General features: G+C 41.7%; 1 protein-coding gene across 9 annotated transcripts in view; it reads right to left on the reverse strand.

Annotated features, from left to right (window-relative positions):
- Window positions 1-15800, reverse strand: part of Ric8b (RIC8 guanine nucleotide exchange factor B) — a 96920-nt gene that overhangs the window by 58477 nt on the left and 22643 nt on the right. For all 9 annotated transcript variants that reach the window (XR_004771688.1, XR_004771687.1, XR_004771686.1 and 6 more), the window contains 2 exons: window positions 11515-12123; window positions 366-460 (listed from right to left, as the gene is read on the reverse strand). Coding sequence is in view for 5 of the 9 variants with exons in the window: in XM_027392500.2 (XP_027248301.1) it covers window positions 366-460; window positions 11515-12123 (704 nt within the window). In the remaining 4 variants the exon portion in view is untranslated. The remainder of the gene's footprint in view (window positions 1-365; window positions 461-11514; window positions 12124-15800) is intronic.

Consider the following 15800-nt stretch of genomic DNA (forward strand, 5'->3'; position numbering starts at 1 on the left):
TGAAGTGTAGTAATGAAAAGGAGACCTCTGTCTTCTTATCTTTGGAAAACAAACAAAAAAAAAGCTACCTCAAAAGGTTAACATTCCCAGTCTGGAAGTCTCTCTCTACAGCACTTAGCACAATGAAACACAGAAATTGTTCAGTACAGTTGTTGACTACAACAAATGCAGAAGTCTTACCCAGGAGTCCAACATGACAGTCAGAGAGGATAGGACACAAATTTAATACAAAGGCATGGCTCAGGCCTACTGAGTCAATATAATATTTTCACTTTCTTGTGATCATAATTAACCATCAAAGCTAGATACATGAGAGAACAATAGGTGATTTGTTCCACTGAGGCATCACCATAGAGGTTACCCACCTGTGCAGCTCTTCTGTTTTGTCTTCAGTTGGACCTACGATTAGTAAACAATGGCGAAGGACAGCTGCCATGACACGGAACTGATGAGAGTCACTCTGTGGTAAATAAAGAGGAGAGGAAGAGTTGGGGGCTGCAAGCCTTAACAGAGGGGTCTGGTTCAGTAATACATCACTGTTCCCCAAACGTTCCTCTGCCATACAGGGAGATGGCAAGATACTCCAAACTTCCAAAGCAATAAGCAAGTTATTGCCATTCCACATGAATTAATAGCCACAACCACCTGCAGAAATGGTGGATGCCAGTAGGTGTTAACAGAGCTACTCTGTTCTATCTTTTTGAAAACTCAATTCACTTAACATACTATCCCAGTTTACTACCCTTACAAAACTTCAACAAATATAAGCTATACTGAGAGTTCTTTTATAACTGTCTGTCCATTTTTAATAATTTAAGAATAATGATCACAACAAGGTTTTTTTGTTTTGTTTTGTTTTGGTTTTGTTTTTGTTTTTGAGAAAAGGATCTTGCTATGTAGCCCGGACTGGTCTTTAACCTGTGAAACTCTGCCTCCCAAGTACTGAGCAAGCAATAGGTATATACCAATGGCCACCAATTTTACTTTTTTTCCATCTTTTTAATTTCTGAGGTCTACACAGTGCCACAAATGGTCAGAATTGTATCCCCTTACTTTCCCAATACTTACTCATTGTCAGTGAATTAAAGACAAAGAGCTAGAGAGAAGGAAACTGACAACAAGGAATAAACCAAGTTCTGAATAATTGTTTTAGCTCTTCAACCTCCTATAATGAGGTCTTGGGCCATTACAATTTCTTCTTTTTCTTTTGGTGTGTATGCGCTATGTGTCTATGTGTGTACACACTTATGTGCAGAGGCCAGTGGCTGATTTCAGATGTCTTCCTTTATTGTTCTCTATTGCATTTAGCAAGGTAGTCTCTCACTGAATCTCTAACTCACTTATTTGCTAGTCTAGTGAGCCAGCTTGCTCCAAAGAGCCTGTCTCCACCACTGGAGCACAAAGACTATAAGGCAGGCACACCCACCTGGCTCCTATGAAGAGCAGAAATCTGATCCTCATGCTTGCACAGCAAGCACTTTACTGACAAACCATCTCCCTAGCACAATTACAATGTATTCAACCACCTGTATCAAGGTCCTATATCTCTCTGGGGTTTTGTTGTTGTTGTTGTTTGCTTTTTGAGACAAGGTTTCTCTGTAGCTTTGGAGCCTGTCCTGGAACTTTTTCTATAGACTAGGCTGGCCTCGAACTCAGAGATCCACCTGCCTCTGCCTCCCAAGTGCTGGGATTAAAGGCGTGTGCCACCACTGCCTGGCATCTTTTTGGGGGGGGGAGGGTGGCTTTTTTTTTAACATAATGAAAAGGACACAGCAAAACAAAGATAATTATGACAGCCTGGATATGCTACAGTAGGTCTCTGTCCATGATGGTTTTTCCCCAATCTGCAACTGCAAACACCACTTTCTACCCTATTCCCCTCTTTTCATAAGCAATAATTTCAAAAAGTTCTTAGTATATAATTAACTTCACCTAAAGTGAAATATGTGTGCATATAGACACATATAATTCACAGCCTTTCTAAGATTCTTCCTACAGACTCTAACAAACATTAGGACACATTTTCATTACTCATAATATGGCTGAAAAATACTTTAAACAGCACCTCACATACAGATTTGAGACAGAGGAAGGCCTCAGTCATAGAAGGGGACAGTGTTACACTTGGAGTCTAGCAGTCATCTGCCTCTGATCTTCAGTCCCTTTCCACATTCTTCAACAAACATGAGGTTCTGCCAGGATTCAAGAAATGGTACGCATAATAGTACTTTAAAACTTGGAATAAGCCTGGAGTTGGTGGCACACACCTTTAATCCCAGCACTCAGGAGGCAGAGGCAGGCAGATCTCTGTAATTCAAGGCCAGCCTGGTTACTGAGTGAGTTCCAGGACGACCTCCAAAACAATACAGAGAAACCCTGTTTCAAAAACAAAACAAAACAAACAAACAAACAAACAAAAAACCTTGGAATAAAATATGAAAGTGAAGGGAGGGGAAAGAGAAGGAAGGAAATGAAATGTGACTGCTAGTGATGAAACAAGTGGCAAACAAGCAAGGGAGCTGGCAAAGGTAAGAGTTCTTAGAAAGGACCTGCTGGAAGCAAGGGCGATACAACTGTTGCATTCACCACCCATCCCCAATTCTTGAGTAAAAATTCTCCCATAAGTATACTCTTACTTGCCCTAAAGTACGTGAAGCAACGAAACCTATGTCAAACTAAATTATTACTTAACCACTGATAAGATTATCTCTTATGAAAATTGGCTTTGCCTGAGCTACTGAGCCCCATCTCCATCCAGATCTTGCTTTAAGTGACAGGGTCTCACTATGTAAATCAGGCTTTCCTTGAACTCAGACCGTTGTATTGCTCCTGCTCACTGCTAGAGGTTACAGGTATGCAGTACAGCACACAGCTGCGCTTCCTTTTAAACCAGACAGCCCTTTATTCTGGAGGTGACAAACCTCGCTCAACATGATCAGGACAAGCCTCTTACAAATCTATCCATGTTGGTCTCTGCCCAAGCTGCAACTGCAAACACCACTGTCTACCCCATTCTGCTCTCTTCATACCTCTTATTCCCAAACTGTACTTTCTGTCTGCAATGTCCCCTTTGCCTATATCTACTTAAGTCTCTGTATGTCCCTGATCAGAGCAAACTTTTGAACATGGGCTGTCCTGCCTCTACTTCCTGCTGTTAATTCCTTTTTGACCTCCAGGAATCCCCCCACTCCTTTAACAGATATATTGTTTGGGAGGTTTTAAAGATTTATTTATTTGTGTATATGAATGCTCTATCTGCATGTAAGCCTTTATAACAAAGAAGAACATCAGATCCCACTATAGATGGTTGTGAGCCACCATGTGGGTGCTGGGGATTGAACTCAGGACCTCTGCAAGAGCAGCCAATGCTCTTAACTGCTAAGCCATCTCTCCAGCCCAGGAAGCTCCTTTTTTTGACACCTGATCTGTATCATTATGTCTTGTTAAAGTTTCTTTTGCGGAATAATTTGTAATTTCACATATTTAACTAAACTTTCTTTTTTGTTTTTTATTTCAGTTTTCAAGTTATTTAATTAACTTAAATATTAATTATTTACATATCCATCCCCCCATTCCCTCACCCTCCCATCCTCCCATGTTCCCCACCAATGCCCCCAATCCCCCAACTCCACCCCAGGGATAGTGAGGCCCTCCACCAGGGACCTTGAAAGTCTGTCATATTGTTTGGGGGAGGGCCCAGGCCCTCCTTGCTGTATCTGGGCTGCAATAGTATCCCTCCATAGGGAATGGGCTCCCAAAGTCCATTTGTGCTCTAGGGATAAACAATGGCTCCACCATTAGAGGTCCCATAGACTGTCTTGGCCTCCTAGCTGGCACCCACTTCAGAGAGCTTGGTTCAGTCCAATGCTGGTTCCCCAGCTTTATGACTAGGGTCTCCATGCTCTCACTAGGTCAGGTCAACTGTTTCTGCCGGTTTCTGTAGTACCGTCTTGGCTCCTTTGCTCATCCCTCCTCCATCTCCACAACTAGATTCCAGGAGTATGGTTCAGTGCTTAGCTGTGGGTGCCTGTTTCTGCTTCGAACAGCTACTGGATGAAGGCTCTAGGAATGGTAACCAAGGTAGACACCAATCTCATTATAGGGGAAGGGCATCAATGGCATTTTCTCCACCACTGCTTGGATTCTTAGTTGGGGTCATCTCTGTAGATCCCCTAACATTTCCCCTGTGGCAGACCTCTCTCCAAACCTGTACTGTCTCCCTCTATCAAGGCATCTCCTTTCTTGCCCTACTCAATTCCTCCCCCATCTCAGTCCTCTTGTTCTCCCTCCTCCCCACCCTGTGCTCCCACTTTTTTCAGGAGTTCTTGTCCCCCTCCCCTTCTTCTAGGGACTATGCAATCTTCTCTTGGGGTCCTCCTTGTTTCCTAGCTCCTCTGGTTAACTAAACTTTCACATACTTCATTTTCTCCACAAATTATCTTCATGAAGACAGAAGGCATGTGTTTAAACAGGTGAGCAATAAATGCTAATCCAAGTGGTCAAGTATGATATACAGAGAGAAAACTGTCCAAATTCTAAGTGTATAATTGAATAGCTTTTCACAATGTAAGCAGCTGGTATAAGCACCATGAGACTCACATAATGCCAGCATTAAGAACCCCAGAACTCTCCTATCCTGCAGATGGCATCCTCCAGAGCCCCAACCTCCAACATCCCATTAGCAAGTTTTGTTGCCACTGAACTTTGTATGGCTGGAATAAAACCAGTTCTCTCTGGTTGAGTCTCATCCATGTTGTATGTAGTTGGAGTGGTTCTAAGTGCTGAGCTGACCCACCCTTATCTGTCACAGCAAAAGCATGTGAGCCCGAGAGATGCTCTGAGCAGTCTGACGTTATGCATGACGCTTACAAAGATTTCCATTCCAGTGGAAAACGTCTGGGCCTTCACCACAGACAAGAAAACACTGGGGCCGGGCGTTGGTGGTGCACGCCTTTAATCCCAGCACTCAGGAGGCAGAGGCAGGTGGATCTCTGTGAGTTCGAGGTCAGCCTTGTCTCCAGAGCGAGTGCCAGGATAGACTCCAAAGCTACAGAGAAACCCTGTCTCGAAAAACAAAAAAACAAAAAAAAAAAAAAAAAAAAAACCAACCAAACAAACAAACAAACAAAAAAACCACTGGGGACGGTTCAGGAGCACCACTGGGGCTGAGCAGATGGCTGAGTGGATAAAGAGAGCTCCTGGTTCCACAAGAGACCCTGCCTCAGACAAATAAGGTGGGAAGTGATTGAACGAGACAGCTGACACACACATGCTTCCACACATGCACACATGCAAGCCCACATGTGCAAATACACATACACACATACATTGTTTCCAAAACAACACTGCTATCAAGAATGCACTGTATATATTACATCACAATGTACCAATGCACCCACCTCTCAATGGTCTCTTTGTCTCCTGTTTGGGGCATTCTGAAAACTGCTGCCATAAACACACTTGTTATGTGTCATCTGGGTTCACGCCCAGGAGAGGGGAAGGGAATGCTGCATCCTCAGGACTGTATACACATCACACTTTATATCCTCAAGTTTTGAGAGAGCAATGCCAAGTAGTATTTCCAAGCATACAGCTGGCAAACATCTCCCCAAGTGGGCGCCCCACCCTCCAGTCAATCTAGCAATGTCTTCTGACAGTTTCTCCACAACCCCACCCTCCAGTCAATCTAGCAATGTCTTCTGACAGTTTCTCCACAACCCCACCCTCCAGTCAATCTAGCAATGTCTTCTGACAGTTTCTCCACAGTTACGTCATTACTTGATGTACGTGAGGTAGTTTCTTGGGTTAGTACCATGTTAAGATGACACAGTAGAACAGCTTTCTTATGTTACCTGGTCATCTGCACAGCTCTTTGGACAGTTCTTAGTCAAGCTCTTTGCCTACTTTACTGTTGGGCTGACCATGTGCACAAATGTATAAGCATTTTCACTGTGCTCAGAGCACCTGTCCTGCAAGTCTCTGCCCTCCACTGTCCCCCACGCTAGGCTGGCTTCTGCCTCCTGAGTGCTGAAGTTTCAGGACTCTACCCCTATTCTTGTCAGCAGCAGCATCTTTTGAACTTATTTTAATTAATATCAATTGCTCAATTTCCCTTTATAGTTTGGTCTTTATTTTATCTTTCTCAGAAGTCTTTCCTTATTTCAGAAATGTTTGTGTTGTCTGAGATAAAGTCATGAAGATAATCTTCTACAAGCATTAACATTTCATTTTGTATATTTAGGTCTCTTCTCTAACTCAGGTTAATTTTTTGTGTATTCTATAAAGGATTCAAATCTATTTTCCCATCATCCACTTGAACTAGTATCATCTATCAAAAAAAAAAAATCCTCTTGCTTATTCTTCCAGGTATCATAACCAGTCAACTGAGTGCATGTAGATTTATTTGTACACCTTATTCTCCTCTTTCAGTCTATATCCCAACAGATATTTTTAGAGGCATCCTATTATCAACTTTTACCCAACAAAGAGAGTGAGTAGGACCAGAGAGATGGCTCAGCATGTAAAAAATGTCATGCAAACCTGATAATCTAGGTTTTATCTTTGAAGTAAGGTAGATGGATAACCAATTCTACAAAGTTGTCCTCTGATCTGTTATATGTATGGTATAATGTGTGCAACACCCCCATCACACACACACACACACACACACACACACACACACACACACACACTAGTAAATTTTAAAAATAAAATTTAGTGTTGGATGTCATAGTACACATCTTTAATCCCAGAACTTGGGAGGCAAAGACAGGAGGATAGCCTGGTTGCACAGTGAGTTTCAGGCCAGCGAGGGCTACACAGTGAGACCCTGTCTCAAAAACATAAAATAAGCTTAGGGGCTTAAGAGATGGCTTGCTGGTTCAAAGTGCTTAATGCTCTCACAGAGGATCCAGGGTCAGTGACCAGAACTTATGTTGGGTCACTTACAGCCACAGGAACTCCAGTTCCAGGAGATCAGATGCTCTCTAGCCTCTGTGAGTACTTGCATGTATGTGGTGTGTATAAATTCACATAGGCACACACATACATGTATAAATTTTTAAAAAATTCTTTAGGAAAAAGTCTAAAATGGGCACGATTTCCTACTGCTGGTTACCATTGCGTGAATTTCCCCAAGTAATTTCAGCTCTCTGATCTTCAGCAGAGCTAACATTCATATTTCACATATATCACCAGCACACAGGTCTTATTTACTGGCTTTCTGACTCAGATTTGCTGTCTTTAGGGCATGGGTATTTTTATCTCTCCTCTGAAATAACACTACATTCCAAGGAAGACAAGAAGGAAAGTCCCTAGAACAAAGACAAGGGAGGAGAGTGAGACAAGTGGGCTGGAGTGGTGACAGGTGACAGTGAGATTAAAAACAGAGGAAACTCTTTGAGATCTTTACATAGTGGTCACTCCTTAATTGGAGTCTATTATTTACTACCACTTTTCACTCTCATGCAAACTGTAGAAGATTCCACTTTATTCACAAAAATATTTTTCTCGTACATTTTCATCCACAGGCTGACTTAGCTAGCCCATGTCTGTGAAAAAGCCCACAGACCTAGACTATATGGCATTGGTTCCATTACGCATGGTTAAAGTGGTTCTTAATTTTCAAGTATACAGCATGTAGAAAAAATATCAAACACTATAACAAACAGCGTTTTTATGGTTTGAAAAGTCCCCCTCACACCCATACTGAAATCTGATTTGTATGGTAAAGGACATGGGTGATAAGGTCCTTAAGAAATGTTTAAGGTCAGTGGGCAGTGGTGGCACACGCCTTTAATTGAAGCACTCAGGAGGCAGAGGCAGGTGGATCTGTGTGAGTTCAAGGCCCGCCTGGTCCAAGCTACATAGAGAAACCTGATTCGAAAAACAAAAACAAAAAAATCTTTAGTCAGATGCCTAGGGTTTAAAAGAATGTAGATAGACTCACTCAAGGAATACATATTTTAAAACAAAAACAACAACAACAACAAAAACTTAAACTTTTGAAATCCTTTGGCCCATCAATTTCAGGAATGAAGACTTCACAAGAAAATTCATTATATTCATGTTTAAATGAGAAAGCATGTTTGTTAAAAATTGACAAATATAAATACTTCTATTTTTATATTTATACTCATCAGTATTATTTATACTCACACATGTTTTTAAACTCACAAGTATTCTTTCCTAAGATTCATCAATCTTAGGTATTTCTGAGTAAAAGTAGTCACCAAGTTTGACATAGCTGCAGAACCTTTTAATCTCCAAACAAAATCTTAGTTACAATACAAGTTTAAAGAGACAACAGCAATAGCTACTTTTCCCAAAGGTTTATAATATTTTAAAGCCTCCTTTTTTCTTTTTAAAATTTCTCTTTTCAGTGTAGAAATGAGGAGCCTAGGAGTCTCACCCCCAGAGGCTACTCCTAGGGACCTCTCTATCAGAAAGAACACATTTGGAAAGATTTATTCTTAAAAATGGTTTATTCTGGTAAATTTGAGACTCAAATCTGGAGCTCACAAATGCTAGGAGGTGTTCTTGAGTCATACCCTTAGCCTGAAGACCACTGCCCTTCAAGAGCAGTGTAGGAAGAGGTGCAGACTATAAAATGACTGCATTTTGTGAAGATGTTTTTTTCTATTCAGAATGTGTAATGAAGAATGACTGCAAAGTGCAAGCAGGGCTTGTCTTCTAATTGATGAGTTTACAGGTAGTTTGCATTTTTTGTCCCTTATGTGGCTTTTTCTTTTTCTTTCTTTCTTTCTTTTTTTTTTTTTTTTTTTTTTTTTTTTTTTGGTTTTTCGAGACAGGGTTTCTCTGTGCCTTTGGAGGCTGACCTGAAACTAGCTCTTGTAGACCAGGTTGGTCTTGAACTCACAGAGATCCACCTGCTTCTGCCTCCCAAATGCTGGGATTAAAGGCGTGCGCCACCACTGCCCAGCGGCTTTTTCTTATATAGCCTCTGCATCTACATTATTTTCCTAAGAAGAAAAATACTATTTATTTTAAAAGTGGATTCTTCAGTAGCTTTTTCATATTGCCTTTGTTTGTTTGTTTGTTTGGCATTAAAAGCATTAACCGTTCCAATGGCTCACTTAATTGAAGTAAATATCCTTGGTCTAATAAAAACAGAAGACACTGGATTCCAGGGAAGTGGGCTCTCCCACCCAGTCTCTCTGTACTGGAGCTGAGTTGTGAGTGCCCCAGAAAAAAGGGGTTCTGTGTCTTGTAAATGGTGCTTAACTCTAGGAAACTTCTGTCCCTGCATTCTGCAGGCGGCTAATTCCCCAGCATCGTCATCCTGGCACTTTCCTCACCTAGCACTAAATACAACTATTTGCTGACTTATTACCTGTTTCTACCTACAAAACTAAAGTTTCATGAAGGCAAAGACAATGCTTAGCATTTGCCAGTACATTCTACAATGCCTGGGACAATGTCTAGTAATTGTTTATAAACATCTGTTGAGCGACTGTTGAATACAGAGCCACATTAAGACATTCTTTTATAAATAGGTTGTTAAAGATCCTACTTTCAGTACTGTTTATATTTCTGAAAACTTCAGTATTGGCCTAGTGTCACATTTGTGATACATACTTCATAAAAGCTGCATTAACTGTCCCATGGCTCACACAGATAAACCACTGACCCTTTATGGAGAGAGTCTCAGAGAACGAGTTTTCTGGAACACAGAATGAGGCTCTGCTTCTTCACCATTTCTAGAGCTCCCCAGTCCCACTGTCACTAAGCTGAAACACTACAGAAAGCTGATCTCAAAGCATGTGCCCACCCCGCCCCCCAGATACTGCGTAGCAGCCTCTAAGGTAGGAGCCATCTTGCTAGGCATCCAAACAGAATATTGTAATAACAGCAAACCAACAGTCTCTGAGGCACTTTTACAACTAAATGGAGCTCTTAAAAACACCAAAACAAACAGTGTAAGAAAAATAACCACAGAAGGTAGCATATAAGCCAAGACATAACATTTTAAATACTTCCAAATATTTGGTTTCAAAGCATAAATGGAGCATGTGGGCTTTGCACATCTTCCCTGCCAAGTCTCAGGAAAGCTGACTATACTGCAGTCATCTGAAACAGCTGTTAGCACTGATCTTCAAATATTTGGTTTCAGAATACAGACCTATTTGCGCTGTACAACTCAGATGCCTGTGTGCTCCCACTATAGCTGCGCTGAGATAATCCTTCTCCAGTAGGCTGCTGGCAAAAACATGGGTGAGAATTACTTCAAATAGACAGGGCAAAATGTTAACCTCAAAGGCAGGAGCTGAACTGCCCTGGTTTTTTAAAGATTATGAAAAAGAAAATGTGAAATGGTAGTATTCTTGCTGAATGATAATGTCCACTTAACTGTGGGCTTCCTCAAACTAAATTTCATGTTTAGCACATTTTTCTTGTAGGAACTCAAATATAAACTATCAAATCCACCTCACTTGGGGTTGTTGGAAGGTCCAGGCTGCAGAGAAAGCTCTTAGTCTAGAAATAAGTGAGTGGTCTAAAACAACATTGTCCCCTGTATGGTGTGATTAGCCCATTTCCTAGGGCCATATGTATCCATAAATATCTGGCTGGTTTCAGACCTCTTAGGGCTTCACAGCACTACAAAACAACACCTCAGAGACTGTAACGATTATACAACTCAGAATACTCTACCCACCATCCTACAAAATGGTAGGCAGTCCTTCTTTACCTTACTCTTATTTTTATTTTATGCATGCCTGCTAGCCACAGAAACCAGAAGAGAGCATCAAATCCCCTGGAACTGGAGTTACAGTGGTTGTGAGTCACCATGTGGGTGCTGGGAACAGGGCCTGGTCCTTTGGAAGAGCAGCTAGTGCTCTTAACTGCTGAGCTATCTCTCCAGCCACTGAAAGAATACAACTTACCCACAGCTAAACACTGAACTGAACTCTAGAACCCAGTTGCAGAGAGGGAGTAGTGAAGAGCAAAGAGGTTGAGACCAGGCTGGTGAAACCCACAGAAACAGCTGACCTGAACGAGGAGCTCTTGGTCCCTAGACTGATAGCTGGGATGCCAGCATGGGACTGATCCAGATCCCAGGAACATGGGCTTCAGTGAGGAGACCTCGGCACTCCATGGGACCCCTGGTAGTGGATCAATACTTATCCCTGGACTTTGGGAGCCCATCCCACATGATGCTCTCTCAGCCTGGACACATGGAGGAGGGCCTAGGCCCTGCCCAGGATGATATGACTAACTTTGGGGAACCCCCATAGAGGGCCGTACCCTGGGGAGCAGAGGGGGGATGGGGTAGGGAGTGGGGAGGCTGGAGGGCAGGGGAGGGAGAGGGAGAAGGGATTGACACATGAAACAGCCTTGTTTCTAATTTGAACTAATAAAAAAAATACCTTGCAGTTTAGAAAACTAATGAAGGAACTGGGATGTTTTCCATTTTCCAACTTAGCATTCCTCTTTTGGGTGTAGCAACCCAGTCACTTAATTCCAGGTAAATGTGTGTATTCTTCCCAAGCTTACCTCTTTATGCACCTTCCAGCTGTCTACCGTCACATTGAAGAGAGCTTTGAGGGCCTCAATGGCACAGTCTGTCTCCTGAGGTGAAAGTGGGGGTCCATTATGGTCTATGGCCGACTCGTACTCATCGGTCCACTTGATGCTAAAGGCACTTTCCAAGATCTGGGTGAGCAGCGGGAGTCCCTGGAGCTCATAGCGCAATTGTGACCTGATGTCAGTGTGCAAAAGTGACAAGAGGAAGAGCAAGCGCAAGTCAAAGCACTTTATGTCATTGATAAATTTTCGGTCCTTGCACTTTCTCAGGAGGTTACAGAGCTTTGCAGCAAGATTCAGTTCCAGGCTGAGCTGCTGGGCCATCTGACTGTTGAACACAATGTTACACAGACACTTTAACGATTCTACAATAACCGGGAACTCTGACACCTTCTCCAAAGAATCATCTGACTCATGCAGCTTGGCTAGTTTCAGCAGTATTTGCATATTCTCCTTAGTCGTTACCGGAACTAAAATCTTTTTGTCTCTGGAGAGGATGCGGAGTACCTCCAGGCAGGACACTTGGCATGTTGTTGGGACGTCCTTTACAAGAACTTTGAATATGCCTTCACAGAGTCTCTGAAAACAAGAACAAGGACGAAAAATCATTATTTGGCTGAAGTTATTTCAAACAATGTTTTCTACCAGTGAAGCCTAAAGATATGGCTATGAGAGGATTTTAATTTTTATATAAATCACAAAAAAATCAGAACCAGACAACAGCTTCCATTTGGTACACATACTTCACTTCTACAGACATGGAAACTGAAGGCCAGAGAGGATGAGGAACTTGCACTGGGCAATGATCAGTGGCACAGGAAGAGCTGGAGGATATAGTCACTGCCTTCTTGGTCCACTTTTTTTTTTTTTTCTCTTAAAACCACATATTTTATACTGAAGTATTTTCCATAAGCTTTAATCTTAACAGGGCTTTAAGATGCATAGCATTGAAGCTAAGGGGAATCAGGACTAAAGCTGGAGAACTGATCCACAGCTGTGTGTGGGTGCCCATGGAGGCAAGAGGAGGACGCTGGCTCCCTTGGAGCTGTTACAGGCAGTTGTGAGTCGCCAGACGTGGGTGCTGGGACCAAACCTGGGTCCTCTGGAAGAGCAGCAAGTGTTCTTGATAGCTGAGCTCTCTCTCCAGCACTTATCTTGTGTTTCAAAAGTATCTGTACTGCCAAATTTAGTGACACTGCCTCAAAATTCAATGTTAAGTTTTCTTCCTAAACTGCCATGTCTGTGTCTCTCAAACTTAATCTCATATATAGAGACCAAGCAACTGTTATCATTCTATTAAGACATTTCTATATTCCACTTAAAAAAATAACAGACACAGCCAATAAGATTTTTATGTTTTTTAAATTTTATTTTATGTGCATTAGTGTTTTGCCATAGGTTTGGGTCCCCTAAAACTGGAGTTACAGACAAGTTGTGAAGCTGCTCAACAAGTTGTGAAGCTGGAGAATTGAACCCAGGCCCTCTAGTAGTGCTCTTAAATGCTAAGCCATCTCTCAAGCCCCAATAAGATTTTTAACATAATGGTTCTATTAACCTATCATTAGACCTTAACTCTTCAAAAAGAAGCTACCAGGGGTCAAACATGGTTTTGCCAATACTCATGTGCCATTTCCTGATACATGCTATTCACACAACTAATAGAAATACTAATTCTAATGTAAATGCCTTCCAAATAAAGGTAAGAAGGAGCTTTACTTGGCATGGTGAAAAAAAAAAAAATCCCATACCCATGTCAACTCTACCTGTCTCATCTGGTCTACATCCATGTCAACTATACCTGTCTCATCTGGTACAAGGCTTTCTTTTAAAGTCTTAACATCACTACTAAAGTAGTATTTTAAATGAGTGTTATCTAGAACTAGTGTAAGTATGGCAGTCATTGAAATTATATAGAGCAGGGAAATTCTTCCATTTCAGATCTGTCAAATTGAAAACAAACACACACATTGTGCATGCTATTTCACACATGGTACGATCCTGGAGTAAAATCAAACAATCTTTACCACCACACAATTTTTTCCAAGAAAGAAATGATCTATCTTTCTGCATAAGAAACCTAGAATACAGGACTAGAGAGATGGCTCAGCCATTAAGAGCACTGGGTGCTCTTCCAGAGGCCCTGACTTTGATTCCCAGTAACCACATGAAGGCTTAAAACTGAAAGTAACTCATTTCCAGGGATACAACGCCATCTTATGGCTTCCAAAGGTATTGCATGCACATGGTACAGGCATACACACCAACAAAACACCCATACACAAAATAAAAAAGAAAATATGGGATTAAATAAATATGAAATATAACATGTGACTATGGTATAGTACATAGATATCTTTACCTTCTAATCCCCAAATGAAAACAACAAAAATCTACACAATTCCTTTCTTCTTCAGACACAAGAAGGAAGACAGCATGAAGGTAAACTATAATAGCCCAGGCTACAAAAAAAAAAAAACAAAACAAAAGGACTGGGAGACTGAGGCCTATGAAAAAAGGGCGAGAAGTCAGAGATGCCTACAGAGTTTACACTTTATACCTAAAAGCTTGCACAGGCACCCAGCATCTAAAGACATGGGTTTTTGTTCTTCAGCAGTTGCCAATCCTCACTTCTCCCAACCATGTCATTTCTCGTGACAGTTTTCTACTGTCTTTGAAAAGTAATAGTGAAAAGGTAGTTAGCTCTATTATACAAGTGCTTGTAATGCAAGCATGCTTGGAACCCTAGACTCAATGTGCATGCTGGGAGGGTATGGCAGCCTGCCTGGATTCCAGGGACAAGAGGCAGAAATGGGACTGCTGAACCAACCTGGTTATCTGAACTAGTTGTACTGGTGAGCTGTGAATTCAAATGAGAGACCCTGCCTCAATAACTGAGAGGAAAAGTGACTAAGAAGACACCAACAACAATCTTGGTTACACACACACACACACACACACACACACACACACACACACACACGACTTGCACAGACAGTGATCCATGTGGGTACTAAGAACTGAACTTGGGTCCTCTAGAAGGACAGCACTTTTGATTGCTGAGCCATCTCTGCAGGCCTTCATATACATCACTTTAAATGGACACACTGAATCCTGCTGTCACTGCAACTTTAACATGAAATGCAGCTGATCCAGAAAATTCAGTGGATTCCCAGCTTGGGAATGGCAGAGTTTTCTTATGCATCTGTAGAACTAAGGTCAGCTTTGGCTTCAGCTGTGAAACAAGCAAGACAAGCTATGAAGCAAACATGAGCACTCAAATGATCTCTTATTATCTGTACACTCCCAGGATGTGTCTTCTAAAACTATTTTAAAAGCAAATTTCAAGTTTTAAACATAAAGAAAACACCTTTGTTTAAAAAACATGACATCAGTCTACATGTGATCCCAAAATAGGCTTTCAGAAAACACCTCTAAAACCATGTCTGTAGGTAACTGCCCATTCACAGTCTGTTACTAGACCACAGAGAGACGAGGACAGAAACTGAGACAGATACAAAAACTGAGAGTGTTCAAGCTGGGTGGTGGTGGTGCATGCCTTTAATCCCAGCACTCGGGAGGCAGAGGCAGAAGGATCTCTGTGAGTTCAAGACCAGCCTGGTCTACTAGTTCCAGGACAGCCTCCAAAGCTACACAGGGAAACCTTGTCTCAAAAAAACAAACAAAAAAAGTTGAGAGTGTTCAACTTAGCAATCTTCACAGTAGGTTAATGTTGCTGGGACAACTAAGAATATGGTTATTTCTTTTAGTGGTTAATTTTGACTGTGTTTCATAAAAGTACTATGCTCCAGCATTTAGGAGAAAATGAACACAATAAAGCCCCCAACCCTTATCACAAATCACCTGTTAGGCACTGTTACAAATAAGCATCCTGTCTTTGGTAAGTTGTCTATAATAAGGAACTAAAACCAACTGGAATCCAGAGACTAAAACAGATAAAGATTCATATTCATGCTCACCCACGGTTTCATCACTAGGCATTGAGGTAGACATAGAGAGCTGCCCACCAGTGAATCCATCTGCCCTCTCCTAGGTAGCAGCAGAGCAGCAGTAACCCATGGCTGCTTGACTGTACACCTTTTGCCAGCTATTCAGAGACAATGCCACTGAGCTTCTGCCAATGCAGGATTAGTATCTAAGACAGTGGCTTCAGCTTTTTCTCTTTCTTTTTTTTTTTAATTTATTTATTAAGTATAGTCTTCTGCCTGCATGTGATCTGCAGGCCAGAAGAGGGCACC

This window comes from Cricetulus griseus (assembly GCF_003668045.3).
Source record: "Cricetulus griseus strain 17A/GY chromosome 1 unlocalized genomic scaffold, alternate assembly CriGri-PICRH-1.0 chr1_0, whole genome shotgun sequence".
Lineage (NCBI taxonomy): Eukaryota > Metazoa > Chordata > Mammalia > Rodentia > Cricetidae > Cricetulus > Cricetulus griseus.